The following is a 19,657-nucleotide window of genomic DNA, read 5'->3' on the forward strand; positions in this document are numbered from 1 at the left end:
ATACTTTGACAGACGGCACAGACCTTTCAGAACATTTTGACGTACCGTGGTGCACGTTCAAGACACGAGGCTAGGAGACGTACTGCACTGGCTAAATTGCTCATCTACAGTGTGAGACGTCCGTTGTGGCTGAATAACATCCCACGGTTTAAACATCCTCACAACGAAACTTACTTTTTCAAAACTTTCAGAAAAATGTCGAAGGCGTCATCAACACGACCGAAAATCTTGACGGGCCGTACTGACAATCTCCTCAGTAGGATATTATCAAAGCAAAGTAAGCACGTAAATGAAACCTTGGTGGACATCCCCAGACACGAACTTATTTTAGGTGCTGTCTCGGAATGTCACAGATGGGGTAGGAGAATATCAAGATGTAGGAGAGGCAAGAAATACAAAGGCCAAAGTATTTCAGTCATCTAAGATTTATTTATCAACCTGACAAATCACAAGGGCGCTTGCTGGCAGATGGCACAATAAGCGATTGTAAAATGCAGTTCATAAACAAATGTTGTCACTTGAGTTAGTCACACTGGCCGGAAAAGTGGTCTTTATGCACAACCATCTCGGGCACCAGTTGGTCAATGGATGAGCAGCCTGCATGTTCGGGCAAATTGTCAGTCTTCGTTTATCACAAATGACTACAGTGTCGCGTGTCACTTAGGCTTTCGAGCAATATACCCGATTTGAAGGTACGCGTGTGTACGTGTTCATAGACAAATAAAAAATGCGACCACAGCCCACAACAGTCTCTGCGGTGACTCATTAAACGTAACCGCGCTACCAGGAACGCGTTAAATTTCCATCAACTTTGTAACGTACTCGTTACATTTTCAAAACTGTAACGGTTAACGTACTTACGTTATTTATTTCGGGTAACGCGTAACTTCGTTACATTACCCGTCACATACTCTTCCCAAAGCACAAGAGAATACATTTACGATTTTTTTCTTCAGATACCAATTGTTACATAAAACGTAGCTTTTTTTGCGTTTTTACATGTGTCTTTTCTTTTTGTCGCAAGTACTTAGGTGAACAATAAAATAAATAAGGGGATTATGTTCAGTTTCTGAATGTACCTAAGGTTTCTCTAAATATGGCGCTTATCCATAGTTGTAATGTCGTAACTTAAAACAGGTAATTTGTAATTTAAAAAGTAACACAAAAGTAACGTGTCTTACTTTATTTTAAAGCAACGCTGAAGCGTTTTTTTTTTTAGGTAAAGTAAGTTGGTAACGCGTTTATTTGATTTGCAAGTAACGAGTAACGTATTTATGCAGTTTTTTTTTTGGTAACGCCTTGAACGCTGGTTACATGTGGTATTCCTCTCTGGCGTGTACTGTCAACACACGAACCCCAATGCAAACTGTTATCTCCAGGAATTCCAGTCGAACAGAATTCAAAACTTTGGCGTTCACGTTTGCTACGTATGTATGCAGGCATTATGTTTACGTAGATTTTAGATTCTCTTCCAGGTGTTCCTAGAAGCAGGAATTGGAGCCGGCGCGAGAGCCAGCTGCGTATTTCGCTGCATACATCCCACAGCAACAACAGCGACGTACATATGCTGGAATTATGTTTACGTAGATTTTAGATTATCTTCCAGGTGTTCCTAGAAGCAGGAATCAGAGCTTGCGAGAGAGCGAGCTGCATATTTCGGTGCATATCCCACATAAACAACCATATCTCTAAAGAAGACCGGAAAACAAAGTAAATAACAATAAAGAAGCAGAAAAACCTGAATGTAAACAGATTCCAACAACTACACGTTGCGAGGGAGGCTCTTGCGCAAACGCGAAAACATCCATCGGTTGCCTTTTTTCGTTTAGTCTTGCACTACTCTAAAATAAAGCAAGCATTATGTCTTTTTAGGGAAAAAATCTGCTATGGGCTTCAGGATAATTTCTGGACATTGGTTAAGTACAGGCATGCTAGAAGGAGTATAGAAACAAGATATATATATAAATATATATATATATATATATACTTCTGAACAGTATATTTTCGTGAGCCATCTTGGAGCTTATGCTTATTTTAGGTTTGTGTAAGTGCGGGCAGTAGCTTCTTTTAAGTGAGTTTGAAAAAGTTTCTCGAGTAACGGCTGACCAGGCCCTCAAGTTAAGTAGTCTGGTAATCGAGGAACAAGTCGGCATAGGCACAATCTTCTGTGATCGATGCCAATTAAAATAGTTATCTGAAAACACACGCACATACACACACACACACACACGCAGGCACACACACACACACACGCAGGCACGCACGCACGCACGCACACACACCCATAAAACACGCAGACACACACACAAACAAACACACTGGTTGAGGCAATTTGCTACACTGTTCACGCTGAAAAGGCGTATGCCGAAATTCTCATTGTTTTCTTTTCAAGCAAAAAAGCCTGTAATGAAAACTGCTCTAGTCAATGACAAGTTAAAAGACGCAATGTGTGGTGAGTCTCGGGCACCCTGTTAACGCCCCCTGGTCAATCATATCGCGTGCCATTAGCCAATAAGAGCACATACAAATGAATAACGTAGTAAAAAATTTTAAAGTGGCACTGACACATCAAATCATTTTTTTTATTGTTTGAAACGATTGAAATCGGTGCTTGGACATTACCCTCAAAACTTGAAACTTGGAAATTCAGTATTTGTGAAGTAAAAAATTAATTTCCAAATGGCCGAATTAGAAGTTCCCTCGCGATCCGCGGCGGTGGAGTGACGTCAAATTTTGAGGGCTTCTGAGGGTCGAGTTTCTTTCGCGCCTCCGCTCCAAAACGTGTCTCCGCGACCCGAAGCGAGGAGAGAAGGCGCCGGCGTCGTGGGAACTACCGTATTGGGAAACCGGTTTCCTGCGTGAGTGCCGTGCTGCCTGATGCTTCGAGCAGACGACGGTGCCCCGCCGATGTCACAACCAAAACTACGATACAAGGGCACAAAACCCAGTTGCTTTGAAGGTTTGACAATTTCCTCTTCGAGGTCTGAGAGGTCCTCGGGCACTTTGAAACGACCACTTTATCCAATTCCCCGACTCGGCGATCCCCCTCTGCTATACACGCGTCGAGCGCCGCCATGTTTTCGAAGGGAGGATAAAAATCCAGAAGGGGACATCACAACGGACTACGATTTTTGGTATTTCAAAAAGAAGGGCCGTAGGGCATTCGCAATTGCGTTAAAAGACATGTTTTACGATTGTAGTGTTTAAATGTTTTAAAAATGTCGCCTACAAAGCTTCTAAATTTCATAATTTGTAACGTCACCAATCAAAAGAAGCAAGGAGAGGAAAAATCCAAAAATAAAAAGACGCGCGCGCGGCGGGGAATTTTTTTTTTTTTTCTTTGCGATGCGGTATTTTTTTGTGTGTCTACGACTACGACGTGCATTGTTTTAGACATTAAAGAGATACGACCTTTGGGGTGTCAGTGCCCCTTTAAGCTACCCTAACCAAAGTGTAGTGAGGTGCCCCTTACCAACCTGCTCGGTCAAATTTACCCTTCGCTGCTGATCCATCACGGAAAAAACACAAAAACAAAAAGTACCCAATTTCTTTGTTTCTGATCGAATGTCGGGCAGTCTACGCTATGTAGCAGTAAATATGAATGGCCAGACAATATAAAAAATCTTTCATTTTTCAGAAACTCGTCGTAGATGCTTGCAGACGACAGACAAGACATGAGATCGCTCAACAACTCTAAGCGTCTATGTAGCTTTGTATGCTACTATTGCTTTAGAGCAATACTAGCTTGCTTGGTACTCGCCAAACCCCGTCTTTCTTAAGCTGTCAGAGACTTCAGAGAACATCATCTGATATAGTGAGTGAAGTAAGAAGTGCAAACATAACAGATCACACCGTGCACTTTTAAAAATTTCAGCGACTTCATCTTAAAAAGGTGGAGTACTACTTTCTCCTTTCAAGGAGAAAAAGAAATGTCCAATGAAGTCCTCCATAAAGGGAGCACAATTTTATTACTTCAAAAGGGTGGGAATTTTATCCTCCCACGGTAGATAAGGCCGTCTATTCCCACGAACGGAGTAAAACATCGTACCTTAAACCGACATGGCGGAACGCAAGTGCGAACCGGGTCGAAAGGCATGACAATCTGCACGGCTCTTCACCGTAGTAAGAGCGAACGGCGTATACACCTTAACGTCGTCTTTCAGGTGCACAAGGGACTCTAAAGAGCCGTCTTCAAGCATTGGCCTCATACATCGTACGGGGACATGATGAAAAATCGCACTCAAAAGACAAGGACAGGGAGAGGTGTTTGAAGAAAGCTATTACCCATTTGTGCAAGATCTCGGTCCACCTCTCGCCTCAGTATCGCCAGCATTTCCCTCACCCCGGCTTCACCCTGAAAAAGTAAAGAAGGCTTGTTATAAACACACATGTGTGGTCCGGAAAAAATTCTCAATATTGTCCGCCTCTCTCGTGTAGCGATTTTGTTATCCGACGACCGCAGGCAGATGAAGAGGCTCTTTCACGCTTAAGTACAAGACGGCAGCTATACTAAAAACACAAAGATTATAGAGTTTATGATCATACGCGTGGTGACGAGTTGCGAGACGAGCTGCTGTGGGAACCACCACGAATGACATCACTCACCTTTTAGGGTTGATGTCGTTGGTGGCTCTGTAAACCCCAGTCACAATCCACAAGCATCATACAAAACAGATGTTGTTTCCGGTGGACATGGTGAAAACGAAATGTGCAAACACGCTTCAAGCATTCATCGAAGAATATTCGTTCTACATACGTGTATTTGCTTCGAATATGTTTGAATGCAGTTTTTGCATAATACACTCACTTATTATGGAACTCAAGGGAGCAAAGTTTTATCAAATATGAAGTAGTTGGGGAAATATGGAAAGGTTTGATGCTGCTTAGATTATCTTAAGTTAATGGTTATACTGTGCATGAGGTCGGACATTCAATCAGGAAAGGAAAGTCGTTGACGAACGTGCGCAGACTGAAATTGGGAGCATACCGGACCACACGAAATAAGGAGGTACCGGGGGACATGGCCAAGTCGTCTCGTGAGAGGAGAGTGGCAATTACTAAACTTAAATTGAACGAAGTTTGAAATAAATGGAGGATACGTGGAAGGCTTGGAAGCTAAACGAGCAATTAGACCGAAATAGTTTAAACAAAAAATGAACGAAGTGAAACCGAAGTCTTTTCTTAAAATACCTCTGCTTCTTTTCCAGGGGTCGTGGTCACGTCAGAACGTCAAGCTCAGATTGGCTGTGATGGAAGGATAGTGGGTAGATTTCAAAGCAAGCCTGCCTTGTGGTTTACCCAATATCCTTCACATCGAGCGTGATCGGCGTTCTGACGTTACCGCAACCCCTGCAGAAGTAGCAGACGAACTTGCGCTCCTCATAATCACAAAAGTGTCTTAAACTCTTTATGGAAAAGGTCTAAAGAAGCGTGATAGTAAAAAAACTGATGAAGCAAATTATTTGTGAAAATTTTAATTTATAAAAATAATTTTGATGGGATAGTTGTGTTTATAGGCCAGGTAACGCCAACTACCGCCCGATACAACAGAGGTTGATGCATGGCATGTCCAGTACCAGAAGGTCGAACCGGATTCGGAACCGAACCAAACCTAACCGGAAACCGGAACAGAACCGTTATTTTAGCCGAACCGGAACTTAACCAAACCGAAAACTTCGCCGCCATTTTCGAACTGAACCGGAACTCAACCGGAAAAAAATACAATGGCAACCAGTCCAAAGCGGAACGCGGTATTTCTTTTGTAACAAAATGAATGTTTGTGAAATAAAAATTGTCTGCTGTATTTTTATGTAGTGATCGAATTGGCATACACCGAAGTGCAATATATGAGAAATTGTGGGTTTTCCTGGCGCTTTTTTACTGGCACTGTGATTCATTGCGTGGTCCCGTGACGCAATCAAGTGACTCAAAGTCGACTTATATTGAGAATGTCACTTGGTTTATTAGTGTTATTCTTGACGCCGTGACGTTAAATGGCATCATGACTTACCACGAGTCACGTGACACTGTGACGTACTCGATTGCCATCAGCAGTACTCATGTTCATCACAATCAGGATCGTCAAACATTCGAATAATAGCTCGAGTACAATCAAAAATGAGGATAGCCTAACTCTAACAATGTCTAAAGCTCAACCCATGCTTGCTCCTTTTCCAACCTCATCGAATCACTATGATATGCGTATAATATGCGTATGTGACACGCATAAATCAGAAATATTATCTGCTGCATTGCGTAGTAATAAGTAGAAAAAGTCGTCACTTATTGACAAATGATTAAACTCAGGTGCAAGAAAACCTATTTTTCTGCCAATTTACATGCACGGAGAATATAGTGGGGAAATCCTAAACACGCCAGTCTCACTCGCTTTTTTCATTCACCGAGATATCAGGCGTGAATATCCTTTTGCACTCATAACACTGACTCTGCATGCTTAGGACTATGGCCACGCTGCACTCCCTTGCGGAGACTCGTTTCGATGATCACCAGTAAACTTAGTTCATTTGATGTTTTTTTATTATTATTATTTTCGCTTCGGCTCTCCCTCCCCGCCCCCTTGGTGGCTCCCAGTGTAAGTGTCGGACGGATCCCGAGTTGGCGAGTCCAAACCTCGGCCAAGATGCCCGTATTGAGACGTGAAGCCCATTTCGGAGAAGACATGATGTAACCGAGATTTTGATTGCATTTCCGTCCAGAAGGTTTGAAATTCATCCTCAGTTTTCCGCTGGCGCGTGCGTCCCCCTCTCTTCCACCTTTATTTTATATGGCTGCCTCTCCCGTTTCTTCTCGCCCCCTTCGCCTGTTGAACGGACACAGCCGCCACGTTCGTTTGTTCTTTGCGCACCTCGTTCTTTTGTTTACAGTACAGAAACGCGCGCGTGCTTTTGTTTCGCCCCGACCTCTACCAATGACGGCCAGCGCCTGTCAGTCTCGATTTTGCGTATTTTTGAGCATACATTACGTTGTCATTTTATTCGCGATCTCCTACTGCCCTTCTAATGCGTGCAGGGACGCTTTTCGGAACACTTGCTCTCCGTATAGTCACAGTAGCGTACGAAAACTAAGGAAGGGCCGATTATGCTCGCGGTTTTTGTCTTTCTGAGCCCTTCGTCGCTGCTCTTATCGGATAGTTCCGCAATGCACCCTGCTGCGGAGGGCTAATAAGATCCTCGGAACACAATCGCGCCCACCGATTTTTGAGCTGTCGGTGAGCATACACGAGGAAACAACCGTCGAAATCGGGACGCGCTCGCCGTGACCACACCGGGACTTCAAAGCGATCCCCGAGCGGCCCTTGCAAACACCATCTAGATAGGAAGGCCCTAGTGCTAAAGTTTGTTTACGTTAGGCAGAAAGACGAGCGCGGGGGGCGATATCGGAGACGGTATTGCGTCAGCGTCCATCGGGAAGTCGTGTCAATTTATGAGGCAACACTCGAAATGAGGCAGCACTCGTAACAGCAGAACGATTGACGCAGCACACGTGGGTTCATGCCCTCTAGCCTCTTGTAGGTTACCTGACCGTAGACCCTTTTTAAAAAGTCCTCACCATCGCCTGTCCGTCATTGCTTGAGCACGTACTCTGAGCAGGTGTTGGACACGAGTGCTGTCTCATGCCCAAGCAATTGCGATCACCAACGCTGCTTTGTGCACTTTTGAAAAGAGTCTGTTCCAGCACTGCCTTGGTGAGCAGGTGGGGTTCTCATTGGTAGGCACAAGCAGTTGGCGCGATTGCTATGCGACAGATTCCTGGATAGTGACATACTTCAATAGTATCATAGTGACCTCGGGGACTTCTGGTCTTGCATCAACAAACAAAATGAAGATTTTGAGTCCAACGGCGACATACCGAATACGTCCCGGCAAATCTCAGCTAGAACCTTGTCAATAGACCAGGAAGTTGGTTGAGCCTTTATGCTTGAACTCGTGTCTTATTCCGATAACTTTTTCATCTATTTCTCGCTCTTTGATCATATGGCTTCTATGGGGTTTCTTTCTGATAATGTTGCAGAAGCGATATCGTGGATGTCTTACGTTGTACGCCAACCCCCAGATGGTAGGACGTCCAAGGAACACAGCCTTGGCTCCGAGTGCCAACGCCTTGATCACATCCGTGCCGTGACGAACGCCGCCGTCCAAGTAAACTTCGACGCGTCCGCGGACTGCACTCACGACCTCTGGGAGGACCTCGATCTGCAGACAGGTCGAAACAGAAAATTTCTCTGGAAACTTTGCTTACCTTTATTATGAATTTCATGGCAGTACTGAAAGCTGGGATTATTTGCAGTTTGTCTTATTTGCTAAAGACGCTTTCGGGCAGCTGCGCATCGGCGCCGCCATGACCGACCTTCAGTTTTTTTTCTTTCCTCTTATTCCGTTAGCCGGCGCCATTTGAAGGTGGCCAAATTCTCCCATAGCACCCATCTATTTTCTTCTTCTTCTGTTCGCTTCCCTTCATTGCAGCAGCAAAAAAGGTTATTGCCACATTAAATGCTACTGAGTTCTTCTCCCCAGCATAGGCCCTTGTGGAGGCTCGTCAACCCCCGCTTCAGTGGCCCAACATCTCGGTAAGGCAAGATATGGTCGGCAATAGCAGCTCAATCTGGCGAAATGTTAGAACTTCTTTTGAGAAGATCTATCTTTTTAAATTTGCGAAAGGAACACTAATGATGTTTGTGTAGGTAAGCTCTACGGCCAAGGAGCATGATATAGGTAGTTAATTCTCAAGATACGTCAGTTAATTACCTAAGATTTTATGATTCACTTTTTACTTAGTGAAATTACCCATAAGGCTCTATTTAGAAACTTGCCACGCGTCATTGAAAACACGTAATTCAGTATATTTGAGAAGGTTTTGATGGACGTGGGAAGCAAGGACTTGCACCAAAATTCTCACTTGTGCCTTGAGCAACAGGCACAAGGCTAGTGGCATGAAAACGGATAGATTTCTACTATATGGGGTTGGATCTTGCTTAGAGATGCACCATGCCGGGCACGAGTGAACCCATTGAGAGGTTCAATGCTTATCCCGGAAGTCCAGTGTCTGCTGGGGTTTGTTTCATAGAGCATTTATTCAATGATTTGGTTCACAGTTTCTTGCATTTTTACGTGGGCATTAGTAATACCTTTCAGCTTTTAATCTAGAGGCGTTTAAATACGGTTATCCACACTTAATCAACTGGAATCTCCGAATTCTCGTAGATCACTTGGCTTTTCAGAAGACTTCTCTAGCCCGCATGAGCTGTTCTTGCGCAACAAGTGCCCTCTCCTGAGATAACGAAAGCAAACCGCCGCCTTGGACACTGTTTGAGAAAACGCTCTAAAGAGTTGGAAAGACTCTCAAGCGCTCGTTTCCTGGGCAAGCCGCTTATATCTAGTGGCTTCATATCTGTTTACTAAATGCGCCATCCAGCACCCTAGTGAAGATTAGTAAGAAGATGCGGATGAAAATTGTATAGTATCCGCGTTTAGGGCACCGATTATCGACGGTTACTGCACTCGATGCGGGAGCAAGAGTCCAGCAACTATAATACATCTTCTATCGGAATGCAGAGCCACTGTACGCTCAAGGCGGGCCATCATATACGACTTCCCCGCTCGTCATCGACTCAAAACTTTCGTAGAGTGGACGCGACCAGGGGGCGACGTACAGCACAGGACGATTGTGCTGGACTCTCTGATTAAGTTCATTCGAGAAGCTGGCATCCGTAACTATTTTTAAACATTTCATCCTCATCGTATTCCCCATCTCTCACCCCTCATCTTCCCCACAAATGACGTAAGGTCAAGGTGGTGGAAAAATCAATAAAATACGTCTTAAACAAACAAAATTAATTCGGAAACGCAAAACCTCGCGGTGGAAAAGGAAGGCGATGACTTCCCATGAACGAAATTCAAGCATGATATGATTTAATGTTCGTCCCAATTTTTCTTTTCAAATAAAAAAAAAAAAAAGATATGACCGCTCGAATTTTGTTTTCATCCATCGTTGAAAATGTTCATGGTTGCTCGACTAGAATTGTTGTCAAAGCCATACTTTTCAAATATCAATCTGACATTTCTGGTCATTTTACACGAAAGGGTGCCCGACACAGCGCTATAAAAATATTTTGGTAAAAAACCCTTCCTAATGGTGATTCCGGAAACTTTTCAATCTAACCTCCTATGTAACCCTGGTCGTATAACTCAGCTATAGAAACCTCATAAGTCTAACATTCACGGCTTTTTTTAAACAAATTTACAAAGCAAAAAAAAAAAAAAAAACACACTATGTATCTCTCTCCCGGACTTTACCGTAACATGTTCGAAAAAAAAAAAAAAAAAAAAAAACCTTATGAGCTGCGTTTTAATTTCGCATTACACAAAAGAGTAAAGTTTTTTTCAAAAATAGTCTAAACTAGCCATCTTATTTTCACCTTGTAAAAATTTTCGTTGCGTGTAGATATTTTTAAGTTACGAACACACGCAATTTCCAGGGCGATTACTCCGGATTATATTAAAAGGGCTACGCTGCAATCCCTACTCCTTAAAGGTCAACGGAAAGTTCAATCACGAAATGCCTTCCCTACTCTGACAAGCACGACTTTGCCATTCGCCATATGCCAACACTTCTAAGTTGCCATCACTCGCTGCGACAAAACGATAAATAATATGATGTTCCAACTCCAGGCTCAAGCTAGTGAATCTATATACCTTTACAAATACGAGAACAATACTGCGCGTCTAGCTCCATACAATAAAACACAAAAGCAGCCTCATTACTTCTCAAACAGCCCTCGTACTTAGGAGACACGAAATATCTCCATGCCGATCATCGACGTTCGTCTACAAAATTTAAAGCATAGCATTATTTCCTTTAGTGGAATCGAGTTATAATTATAAAGTAAGACTTTGCCAGATGGAGCGTACCGTTGCTGGGAGCCCGTCCAGCAGGCGACCACCGTGGTTTGATACGAAGATCGCTGAAGCGCCGCGACTGATGGCTTCGTCCGCGTCTTCCGCTGTGAAAGTTAAGAAAGCTAGATCGGTACACTCACATTTGCGAATACAATCGAAGCATATAAATGTAGACGAAAGCTAGAACAGCAGCAGAAGCTTCACTGGACAAGTGACTTGGGAAGACTTCCCGAAACGTTTGTTCATTAAAACTTCTTCAAACGTTTTTTTTTTTTTTTTTTAATTTATATGTATAAATATATTATATTTATGGTTATTTACGAACCCATTGCTGGATTTCATTGCTAAAGTACCACAGTTTTTTATTCCAAAATTTGTTGTTTGCGTGTCAATTTTTAGAGCCCTCACGCCCAAAGAACGTTAACGTAAAACCTTGGATTTTCTTTTGGCCAGAGCCTGGCACGCTTTTCACTGAGTAGGCAAACAAGTGCCAGGCTTCACCCCGGGTTGCTGGGAAGGTAATGGGCCTTTTTGCCGCTTGTTTGGGACTTTTAACATTACGCGGTGAACAGGACAGAAATCCCATAAAGCCGAATAAATGTCCTTCGGCACTTACTGAAGCTTCGGAGAAGAACCCTATTAGGCCCAAGCTTTTGCGTCTAGTCATGCTCGACGTTTTTCTGGCGGGCAGCGTGTGTAGCCATATTTGTATTTAGAGAGCCAATGGGTACACAAGTACATTTCCTGTCCTCTGGCGATTCTAGCAAGCGTTAAGTGGGAAAATGCCCCCACTCCTAAATGTTGTTTGCTGCGTTTAGTGTCTAAGAGGTGCATCTACATCGAGTTAACCACAACGGTGAAATATCCATTAGAATACCATTTCTTTTAAAAATACAGAGTGCGTCTCGTGTTTTTTCTTTCTGACATCGAAACATTAATAATTTCAACTCTCAGTTTTATTATTTTCTCGCTATGTGACAAACATCTCAGCTCAGTACGTAAAACCTAGGCGTGCATCACATCACGTTATCCAGTCATGAAATTCATGCGAATGCCGGTCAGTCCGTAACCTGCTTTAGAATATCTCCGCAGATCGAGCCGATCTCCATTCGCTATTTAATGCCTCCAAACCTTATAATACGGATTAATAAAAAAAATATGTGATTATGGAATATCGTATAGATTCTAGAGAATTAAATATTTAGAGCGCTCGAATAATTACGTAATTTAAATATTGAGAAGGCACCAATTTTCCTGCCTACAACAAAACCGAAGAATGCCAACCCTGTTTCAAATTAACTCGAGAGGTGTAAGGATACTATGCAAGTTCGCACTATTAGTGATTCCTTTGAGCACCAAAGGTAGACTGGTGATACTCTTCAGCCAGGTGATGTCATCCCAAGACTGCGAGGGGTCGATGTGGGCGTCTCTCACGGACATCGTCGCTTTCGCGTTGGCAGATTTGTTTTCCGAGCTTGCTTCCAGGTTCCCGAACCTGCGTTGAAAACGCGCTGTGGAAACTTTCCGCGTTTCTCGACGGCGTTTTCATTACGAGACCCTGAGTAACCGCTCATTAGAGAGTTTTAGTAGATCGTTCCGATACCTCCAATAGCCCCGATAACGATACTATGCATGCACAAGGGAGGCGGTGGCGGAGTATCGGGTATCGTTATCGGAGTCATGGGAACGATCTACTAAAACTCTTTATTAACACTAGAAGCGGATCCGCGTTCGCAAAGCAGGTGCGAACGCGGTTGTATAAAGATCCAGTACGATTGCACGCGCACTTGATGTCATCGAGAGGGCGTGCAATTGTACTGGATCTTTATACAACCGCGTTCGCAACCGCTTTGCGACGCGGATCCGCTTCCAGTGTGAATGAGCGGCAAGAGCTGTCTTTTCAAACGACGAACGGTCTTCAGGCCGAATTCGTCAACATCAATATTATGAAAAAAAAGATATCAGCCATTGTCATTTTGTTTTGTCTCGTACTCCAGAACAAGCTCTCATATAACCCATCGAAATTAAACTCAATGACTAAAGTTGAAACATATGCGATATGCTTCTCTTTTTAAATAATACTATAAAAATGCATCAACGCGACTCATTCGGTTATTTGAGCAAACCTGCCTTCTTATCGGTGGTGGTAGTTTAGATTGAATAGAAGGGTAAAATATGCATGAGTCTCTCAACAGACGAGCAGGTCCATGAAACTACAATGATGATACCAAATCGAAATTCACGTAGCCATGAACTATTATAAAAAAAAAAAAAACGACATGAGCGGTCTGTGTTTTTTTAGAAGTTTGGTAATGAGGGTTAATACAGTATGTATTCAGGGTCCTTCTGCACATAAAGGTGTGGAAGGTCAAGCTATAGACAAGTCGACTTAACGCCAAACATTTAACACACGTCCACTGATCAAAATACAAAAAAAAACATCATTATCATAGACAATCGTGGCCGACTGCAGCTCCTTGTTTTTTTGTTTTTTTTTAATTACTTTGACAACACCGTAATATTACGGCTGCCACGAAATCCTCGTTCCATACACACAAGATTATGACCTTGAGAATTAGCCGTTGTAACCTCCGCCTCTATGGACCATGCCCGAAGTCGGCTCACTCAGACACATCAGCAAGGGGAGGGCAGGGGGGGGGGGGGGGGGTGGCAACTTCTTACGCAGAAGCTCATTACCTTCATAAGAAAATCACGTCGTGATTCAGCGAATAACAAGTCTTCAGGACGACGGGAGTCATCACCAGAGCAAGTTCATAGGACGACAAAGTACAATATAATTTTTCTAGCACGGAAAACCGACAAAACTGTTTACAAACAAGCAGCACGTCAGTGAGAACTGGGCACAATCACTGACTGGCTTTTGGAGCGATGAAGGTGCTGTCATTACCTCGTAAACAGTATGCTAGCATATATGGTCCAGCACTCTGTTTCCAAACCCGTACATATTGACTTCTCTCCTACGTCATGTCGTCTGTGTCCTAGTATTGTTCCTGGAAGGCGTCACTGATAGGTGTGTTTACCGGGTCCAAAAAAACGGTCCCTCGATTTCCGGCTGATGACGTCGCAGAACTGTCATGTTTTCTCCGGCCGCGATCCTGGTTGTGTCACAGCGGCGGTGGTATATGTGGCACACACTTATTCTGCTGCGGGCTGATCTCAGCTTGACAGTCCACGGAAGCTTCTTAATCTGGGGTTTGGGATACCGCGACGACAGCGACACTCTCGTTTGCTATTGCTTTGTTGCCAGGAAATCTACGCCCAACAGCCAGGGCCGCGGCATGCAATCCGACAGCGTGACACTCCGGCGTCAGTGACGCCATGTTTTGCCACTTTACGACCACTTTCGGTTCATGGGCGGAATAGGACTCTGAACACCAACAGCCGGCAACGCGTTCCAGATACTATGTATTTGTGCTAGTAGCGCACCGTAGCTCGGTACACCTGGACCAGGAGCTCGCGCTTCAGAAACCAGGGACCTCGGTCTCAATGGAGACTTTTAGTATAGTCCTCACGGTTCTTGGTCTTCTTAGGATCTTATGGTATCGCACTGGTTGTGCGAGGATATTTTAAGTATCCAGAGTGCAGCACCCCAAGCTGGTTGCGGGACCGCTGGGGCGTCCTATTCTAACATTCACTAATTTTTAACCTGGCCAAATTCCATGAGGGACGACATATAGCCACCAAATACGATGCTCTTCCAAGCGAAACGTTCGCTGACTTGGTGCTTGTTAACCAGTTTTCTGAAGTTTTATCTGACATCGCACAAAGTTAAGTTCCTTCCTCCGAAAATATTAAGGCAGTCCGTGACAGAGCTTTCTAATACTTTATCTAAAACTAAGAAAGTTTCATTTTCGAATGGTTATTATAACCGAGTGCGCTTGCCCTGTACTACGCACCAAACTGGCGGCGCCCAAAAGAAGATTGGGGAATCGAAGCCGATATGTTAATCACAGGTTATTGACTAGCTGGAGGTGGGCATTGTATACTGTTATGTAACCGCCGCTGCATGATGCATGTTAAAGATTGCAGTTTATTTCAAAATACGGGCCCGCCTTTATCACGACATCCTACATTGTAGCGCCAATTATAACCTATGCTAAGATAAGGGATTAGAGTCACTCAGTCCCCTCCGACTTGGGTAGCGTATATACAACTAATGCCCCCTTTATGACTCCCTTGTAAAGGAATATGCCTTACACCCTGACAGTAAAGCTCTTTTTTATACCTAGGATTTTCCAATTGGCTGGAAGTGACTTTAAACCCATTAATAACTTTAAGTTCCCCTTGGATGCATTCTGTGAAATGTGTTCAATTTGTTTCCCTCTCCAGCGTTAACTATGGCCGATGAACATGGCCTCGCCTACTTTCCTCATTTTCAGGACTCTATTTCGAATATTCAAATCGTCTTGCTGTTTGTCACGTCACATTATTTATTTATTATTCAATGAAAGTTAGTGATTTTTCAAGGAATAGAGAAGTATATGATTCCATGCGACTAATTATTTACATGATAATGAATGATACCAACGAGTAACAGTGTAATTGTGTACTGTGTGTACTTTAGAGAGTGGGAAGTCAATCAGCCGCAATAGGCGCCTGGTCTCTTCGCTGGAGATAAGAAATTTGCCCACTGCAGTAAACTGATAGCCTGGCACGAGAATCATTCATATTGAAGAAGGCAGAGGTACGGATATACCCCAGAATCCTTGGGTTCCGCAGCGCGAGCCTTCGCTCTACCGATGAGTAAAAAATAAATACCAATAATTAATAAAGTTCCTCAGGCTCGACACACCTGATTCCGTCATGCATATAGAAACGCCGCTTTACTGCGCCGATTTTCTTTCCAAGCACGGGAGAATCCACGGTGACCACGAGTGCTCGGTAGCCAGATCGTTCGGCCCGTCTCACCAGGCTCCTCGTGAGGTCTCGGTCAACGGCGAACTGTACTTGGAACCAGAAGAGGCCGTCTGGCACTTCCCTCTTCACAACCTCCATAGAAGTGCTGCTGTAGGTGCTCAGTACCATTAGAGTCTTCTCTGCGTGGGCCGCTGCAATGTCAGAAAATATCGACTTTCCTTCTACTCGGGTTCACTTTAAAGAGACATAAAGTGAAAAAAAACAAAAAAAAAGATTTTTGTTTGATTTATATTTTCCTGTACATTTCTCTACTACAAATTGTTTTGTGCAATGTTTACATTGTTATGCGCAATTCAGTGGTGGTAGCCCTAATCTACCCCCCCCCCCCCCCCTCCCTCCCCTGTCTCCCGGTGCTCACAAAACTAAGCACCGTTTCTCAGATCTCATTGGTTCGAGAGATGATTGACGTGTGAAATGTCGGTTGTAAAATTGTCTCTCTGGGCCGTACAAGCATTGTGATCTACAATGTCTTTATGTTTGAGAAACAAGCAATCTAAATCAAGTGATTATTGTTTTCAAAAATTATCCAAAGATTGCCTTTCCACTTGACTTTGAAATGACAACGAACAGGGCTACCGGCGTCTGCGGAGTGATCAACTCTACTAAAACACTCCGTTGGGAAACTCACCCTTCAAACCGGGACCGCTCATCTCCACCGAGGCCAAACTAAATACGATAACGGCGCCTTCCTTTAGCAACTGGTCAAAGTATGAAAGTTCATTTGTATTGCTACTGCGAAATGGCTTTGAAAGGTGGCGCAACCCGCCCTTGCGCGGTTGTACCAGAGCTCTTCCGAGCAGACGTGCACTTCCCGGAGTGGCCGCTGCGAGAGAAATGGCGTCGTTGTGTTTGGCAATAGTTCGGTTATCGAGAACGTATCGAAGCTCATGACGAAATGTAAAGCGCGCAAGAAACAAGGACGAAAACGAGTTGGAGTCGTGTACTGCATTCCGCTGTCTTGTGGTAAGGCCTATCTGGGCCAGACTGGACGTTGTATTAATGATAAACTGAGGGAGAACTGCAACTCTCTCCATAACACTCCGTCTGGCCATTTAGCAGTCCACCGCAGATGGTGTGAATGTGCCATCACACCATCACCATTTAAGAACAGCATTATTTTAGCATGATTTCAGGAGCAGAGAAAACGGTAGGTTTTATAGGCTTTTATTACGAAAACTTTCGGTGATGGTGGCATCTGTCACCCGTCGCTTGCTTTGACAGATGCAGAAGAAGCACTCTTATCTGCGACAGTGCCATGCGCACGTTAAAGGGGGGGGGGGGGGGGAGGTAGCAAAAGGGGTTCCTTCGTTTTATAGATTAGAACCGGTAAAAGGGGCCGGGAGAGGGGATTGAACGACCAATGTGCAGTCGGTAAAAGGAACGATCTTCGTGTTTTCCCAAATATTAATAAAAGTTCAGTTGCGAGTAAGCGTGTGTCTGTCTTACGTGTCCTCTCTTTTTCGTCGTTGTTTATTGCGCGCTTTATATTTTCTCATGAACTGCTACCAACTAGCCCAACTTTCAACCCTGCTGCGGATCGAAGTCACGGTTTTAAACCAGGCTTTGTGGCAGTTTCCCAACTGAGTTGTACTGGAAGCAATGGGAGTGAGAAACGAGAGCAGCTCGTCCAGCTCGTTTATGCTAATGTGTGCCAGTCATTCTGAGTTCACCGCGGTGTTTAGACGAAGATCTCGTAAACCGATGTAGTTCGTAACAAGCGATCTTTATAAGTACATGCCTACGGAAGCGCTGTTGGCACTGTGCAAGTGCTTGGGTTCGTAGCGTGGGTACTGGGACAAACCTAAGCCTAGCGTGCCACTTTAACTACATGGTGTTTTGAAAAGCGGCCAGGCTCTTCAAATCGACCCCAAATGCGGTTTCTTAACCTATCGCACTACGCTTTTGTGCAGCGTTGCCTACAGGTGGTGCATTTTTTTTTGTTTTTGTTGCCTGCAGTTAACGACGCGGAGTAAAAATAAACGAAGATTTTATCTTTGTTTATTTTTCTTCCGGTAAGTTCGCTCTTTGCAAATTTTATAGAAAAAGTGCACCATCTGTGGACAACGCTGCAGAAAATCGTAGCGCGATAGGTTAACAAACTTATTTTCGCAATGGATTTCAAGAGCCCGGCTGCTATTCGAAACACCCTGCATGTTGGATGACCTGGCTTGATCTGTTCCTTTGCGCGTATTGATGCCGAATAAAAATATTGGTTCCCATAAAAGCGGCAACGCTGCTTTGTGAACTGTGCGACCGTTGCGATTGCAACCAAGGTTTTAATCCCGAAAGGTTACCGATACAGGTAAGAATTGGCGAGCACTTTGGTTGGGGGCAATGGGGCGTTTGGCTCGCATTAAGTTTGTCCAGGTTCGTTCCAGTCAGTTTGTTTCGAAAAGAAATTAGCTCAATGTTTTGCAATGCACCTGGCCTGCCAATACGAATATTTTCAGGTCGCGTTTTAGTTGTGCGCCATGACGCTCACCCACCTTTGCTCGCGTATGCCATGCGAAGGAAATAAAAAAAAAAAACACCTGGAAAACGACATATTTATTTTGTTAAGTTTTTATTCTTTTCTTTAGTCCTCTCGGTCACTTTTACTGCACTTCGACAGACCCTGACAGTCGCTTGTAATGGACTGTGGCTCGTGCATGATAAATCGCTGGAACACCGCTTTCATGGTCGCGTCTTGCAAGCGTTGCAGACGTTTTAAGACAGGGGCGGAATGCGGAGAGCACGTTCGTCTGCTTCGTTTGCAGGGGTTGTGGCCAGAGCTGGCAGTAATGTAATTACTGTAATGAAATTACAGTAATTTAATTACTTGTTCCAGTAATTAGTAATGTAATTCATTACTTTTTGTAGCAGGTAATTTAGTAATGTAATGAATTACTCCAGCGACGGTAATTGTAATTAAATTATGTAATTACTTTTTCGCACCAGGCATATTTTTTGTGTCCACAATACACAAGGCGCTTTTCTTTTTATTTTACTTTTTCTTTTTCCTCTACACCTTTCCAAAAAACGCTCTTTGGCCGCCGCTATGTTGCTGATGCGGCTGGTGCGACTCTCGCACCCGCTATCAGCTAGACATTTTCTGCCACTCTCTTGAACTGTGAAAACCCGCTCAGCGCGATTCTCTACCTATGTTTTGCGGTTTTGCATTCGACGTTTTCTGGCCCCTCTTGAAAGTTTCCGCTTACTTTTTCTGATGCATACTGCATACCCTCTCTGTGTTATCGTCCACTGTGAGAAATAGGGCTGGTAAGTACCTTCCATTCGAGCTTTTCTGCTCGACATTCTCGGGAAACGAAGGAGGGGAAGTAGGTTGAACCAAGGCCCCTGGTGGAACGGCCCTCGACGCGATTTTGCGAACAATGACAAGTGTTCTCCCCCTCCCAGAGATAATCCGCGTAGGGTCCTCAGTCATCTCCAAAAATAGTTGTCCGGGCTGGAGTGGGAAACGGATCAGTCGCGTGCGTTCCTCTGTCCATCGGTAAACATGCAACAGAGAGTTCTAGCTGTGTGCCATGAACTGTGTAAATAATGTAAATAAAGTTATCTGTAAAAGGAAGTTATCAATGGCTCCTTTATATTTAAAAGTATACAAAAGTAATGCGAAAGTAATGTCATTACTTTTAAAAGTAATTTGTAATGGTAATTAATTACTTTCTGGCTGTAGTAATTTGTAATGTAATTTAATTACCCTTCAGCAGTTTTCAGCAAAGTAATTAGTAATGTAATTTAATTACAAAATATGAGTAATTTGGCCAGCTCTGGTTGTGGCGACGTCAGAAAAACACCGAGCT

At 43.8% G+C, this 19,657-nt stretch overlaps 1 protein-coding gene across 1 annotated transcript; it reads right to left on the reverse strand.

Annotated features, from left to right (window-relative positions):
* Nucleotides 1–513: 513 nt before the first annotated feature.
* Nucleotides 514–12,356, reverse strand: LOC120839843 (hydroxyacid oxidase 1-like). The gene is made up of 5 exons (XM_040210211.3): nucleotides 12,251–12,356; nucleotides 10,929–11,020; nucleotides 8,055–8,213; nucleotides 4,285–4,354; nucleotides 514–597 (listed from the first exon to the last, which is right to left on the reverse strand). Exons 1-5 carry the CDS (start codon nucleotides 12,354–12,356, stop codon nucleotides 524–526), a joined length of 501 nt encoding a protein of 166 aa, XP_040066145.1. The 3' UTR covers nucleotides 514–523.
* Nucleotides 12,357–19,657: the final 7,301 nt, after the last annotated feature.

Source organism: Ixodes scapularis, unplaced genomic scaffold, assembly GCF_016920785.2.
Source record: "Ixodes scapularis isolate PalLabHiFi unplaced genomic scaffold, ASM1692078v2 PGA_scaffold6__148_contigs__length_123643588, whole genome shotgun sequence".
Classification (NCBI taxonomy): domain Eukaryota; kingdom Metazoa; phylum Arthropoda; class Arachnida; order Ixodida; family Ixodidae; genus Ixodes; species Ixodes scapularis.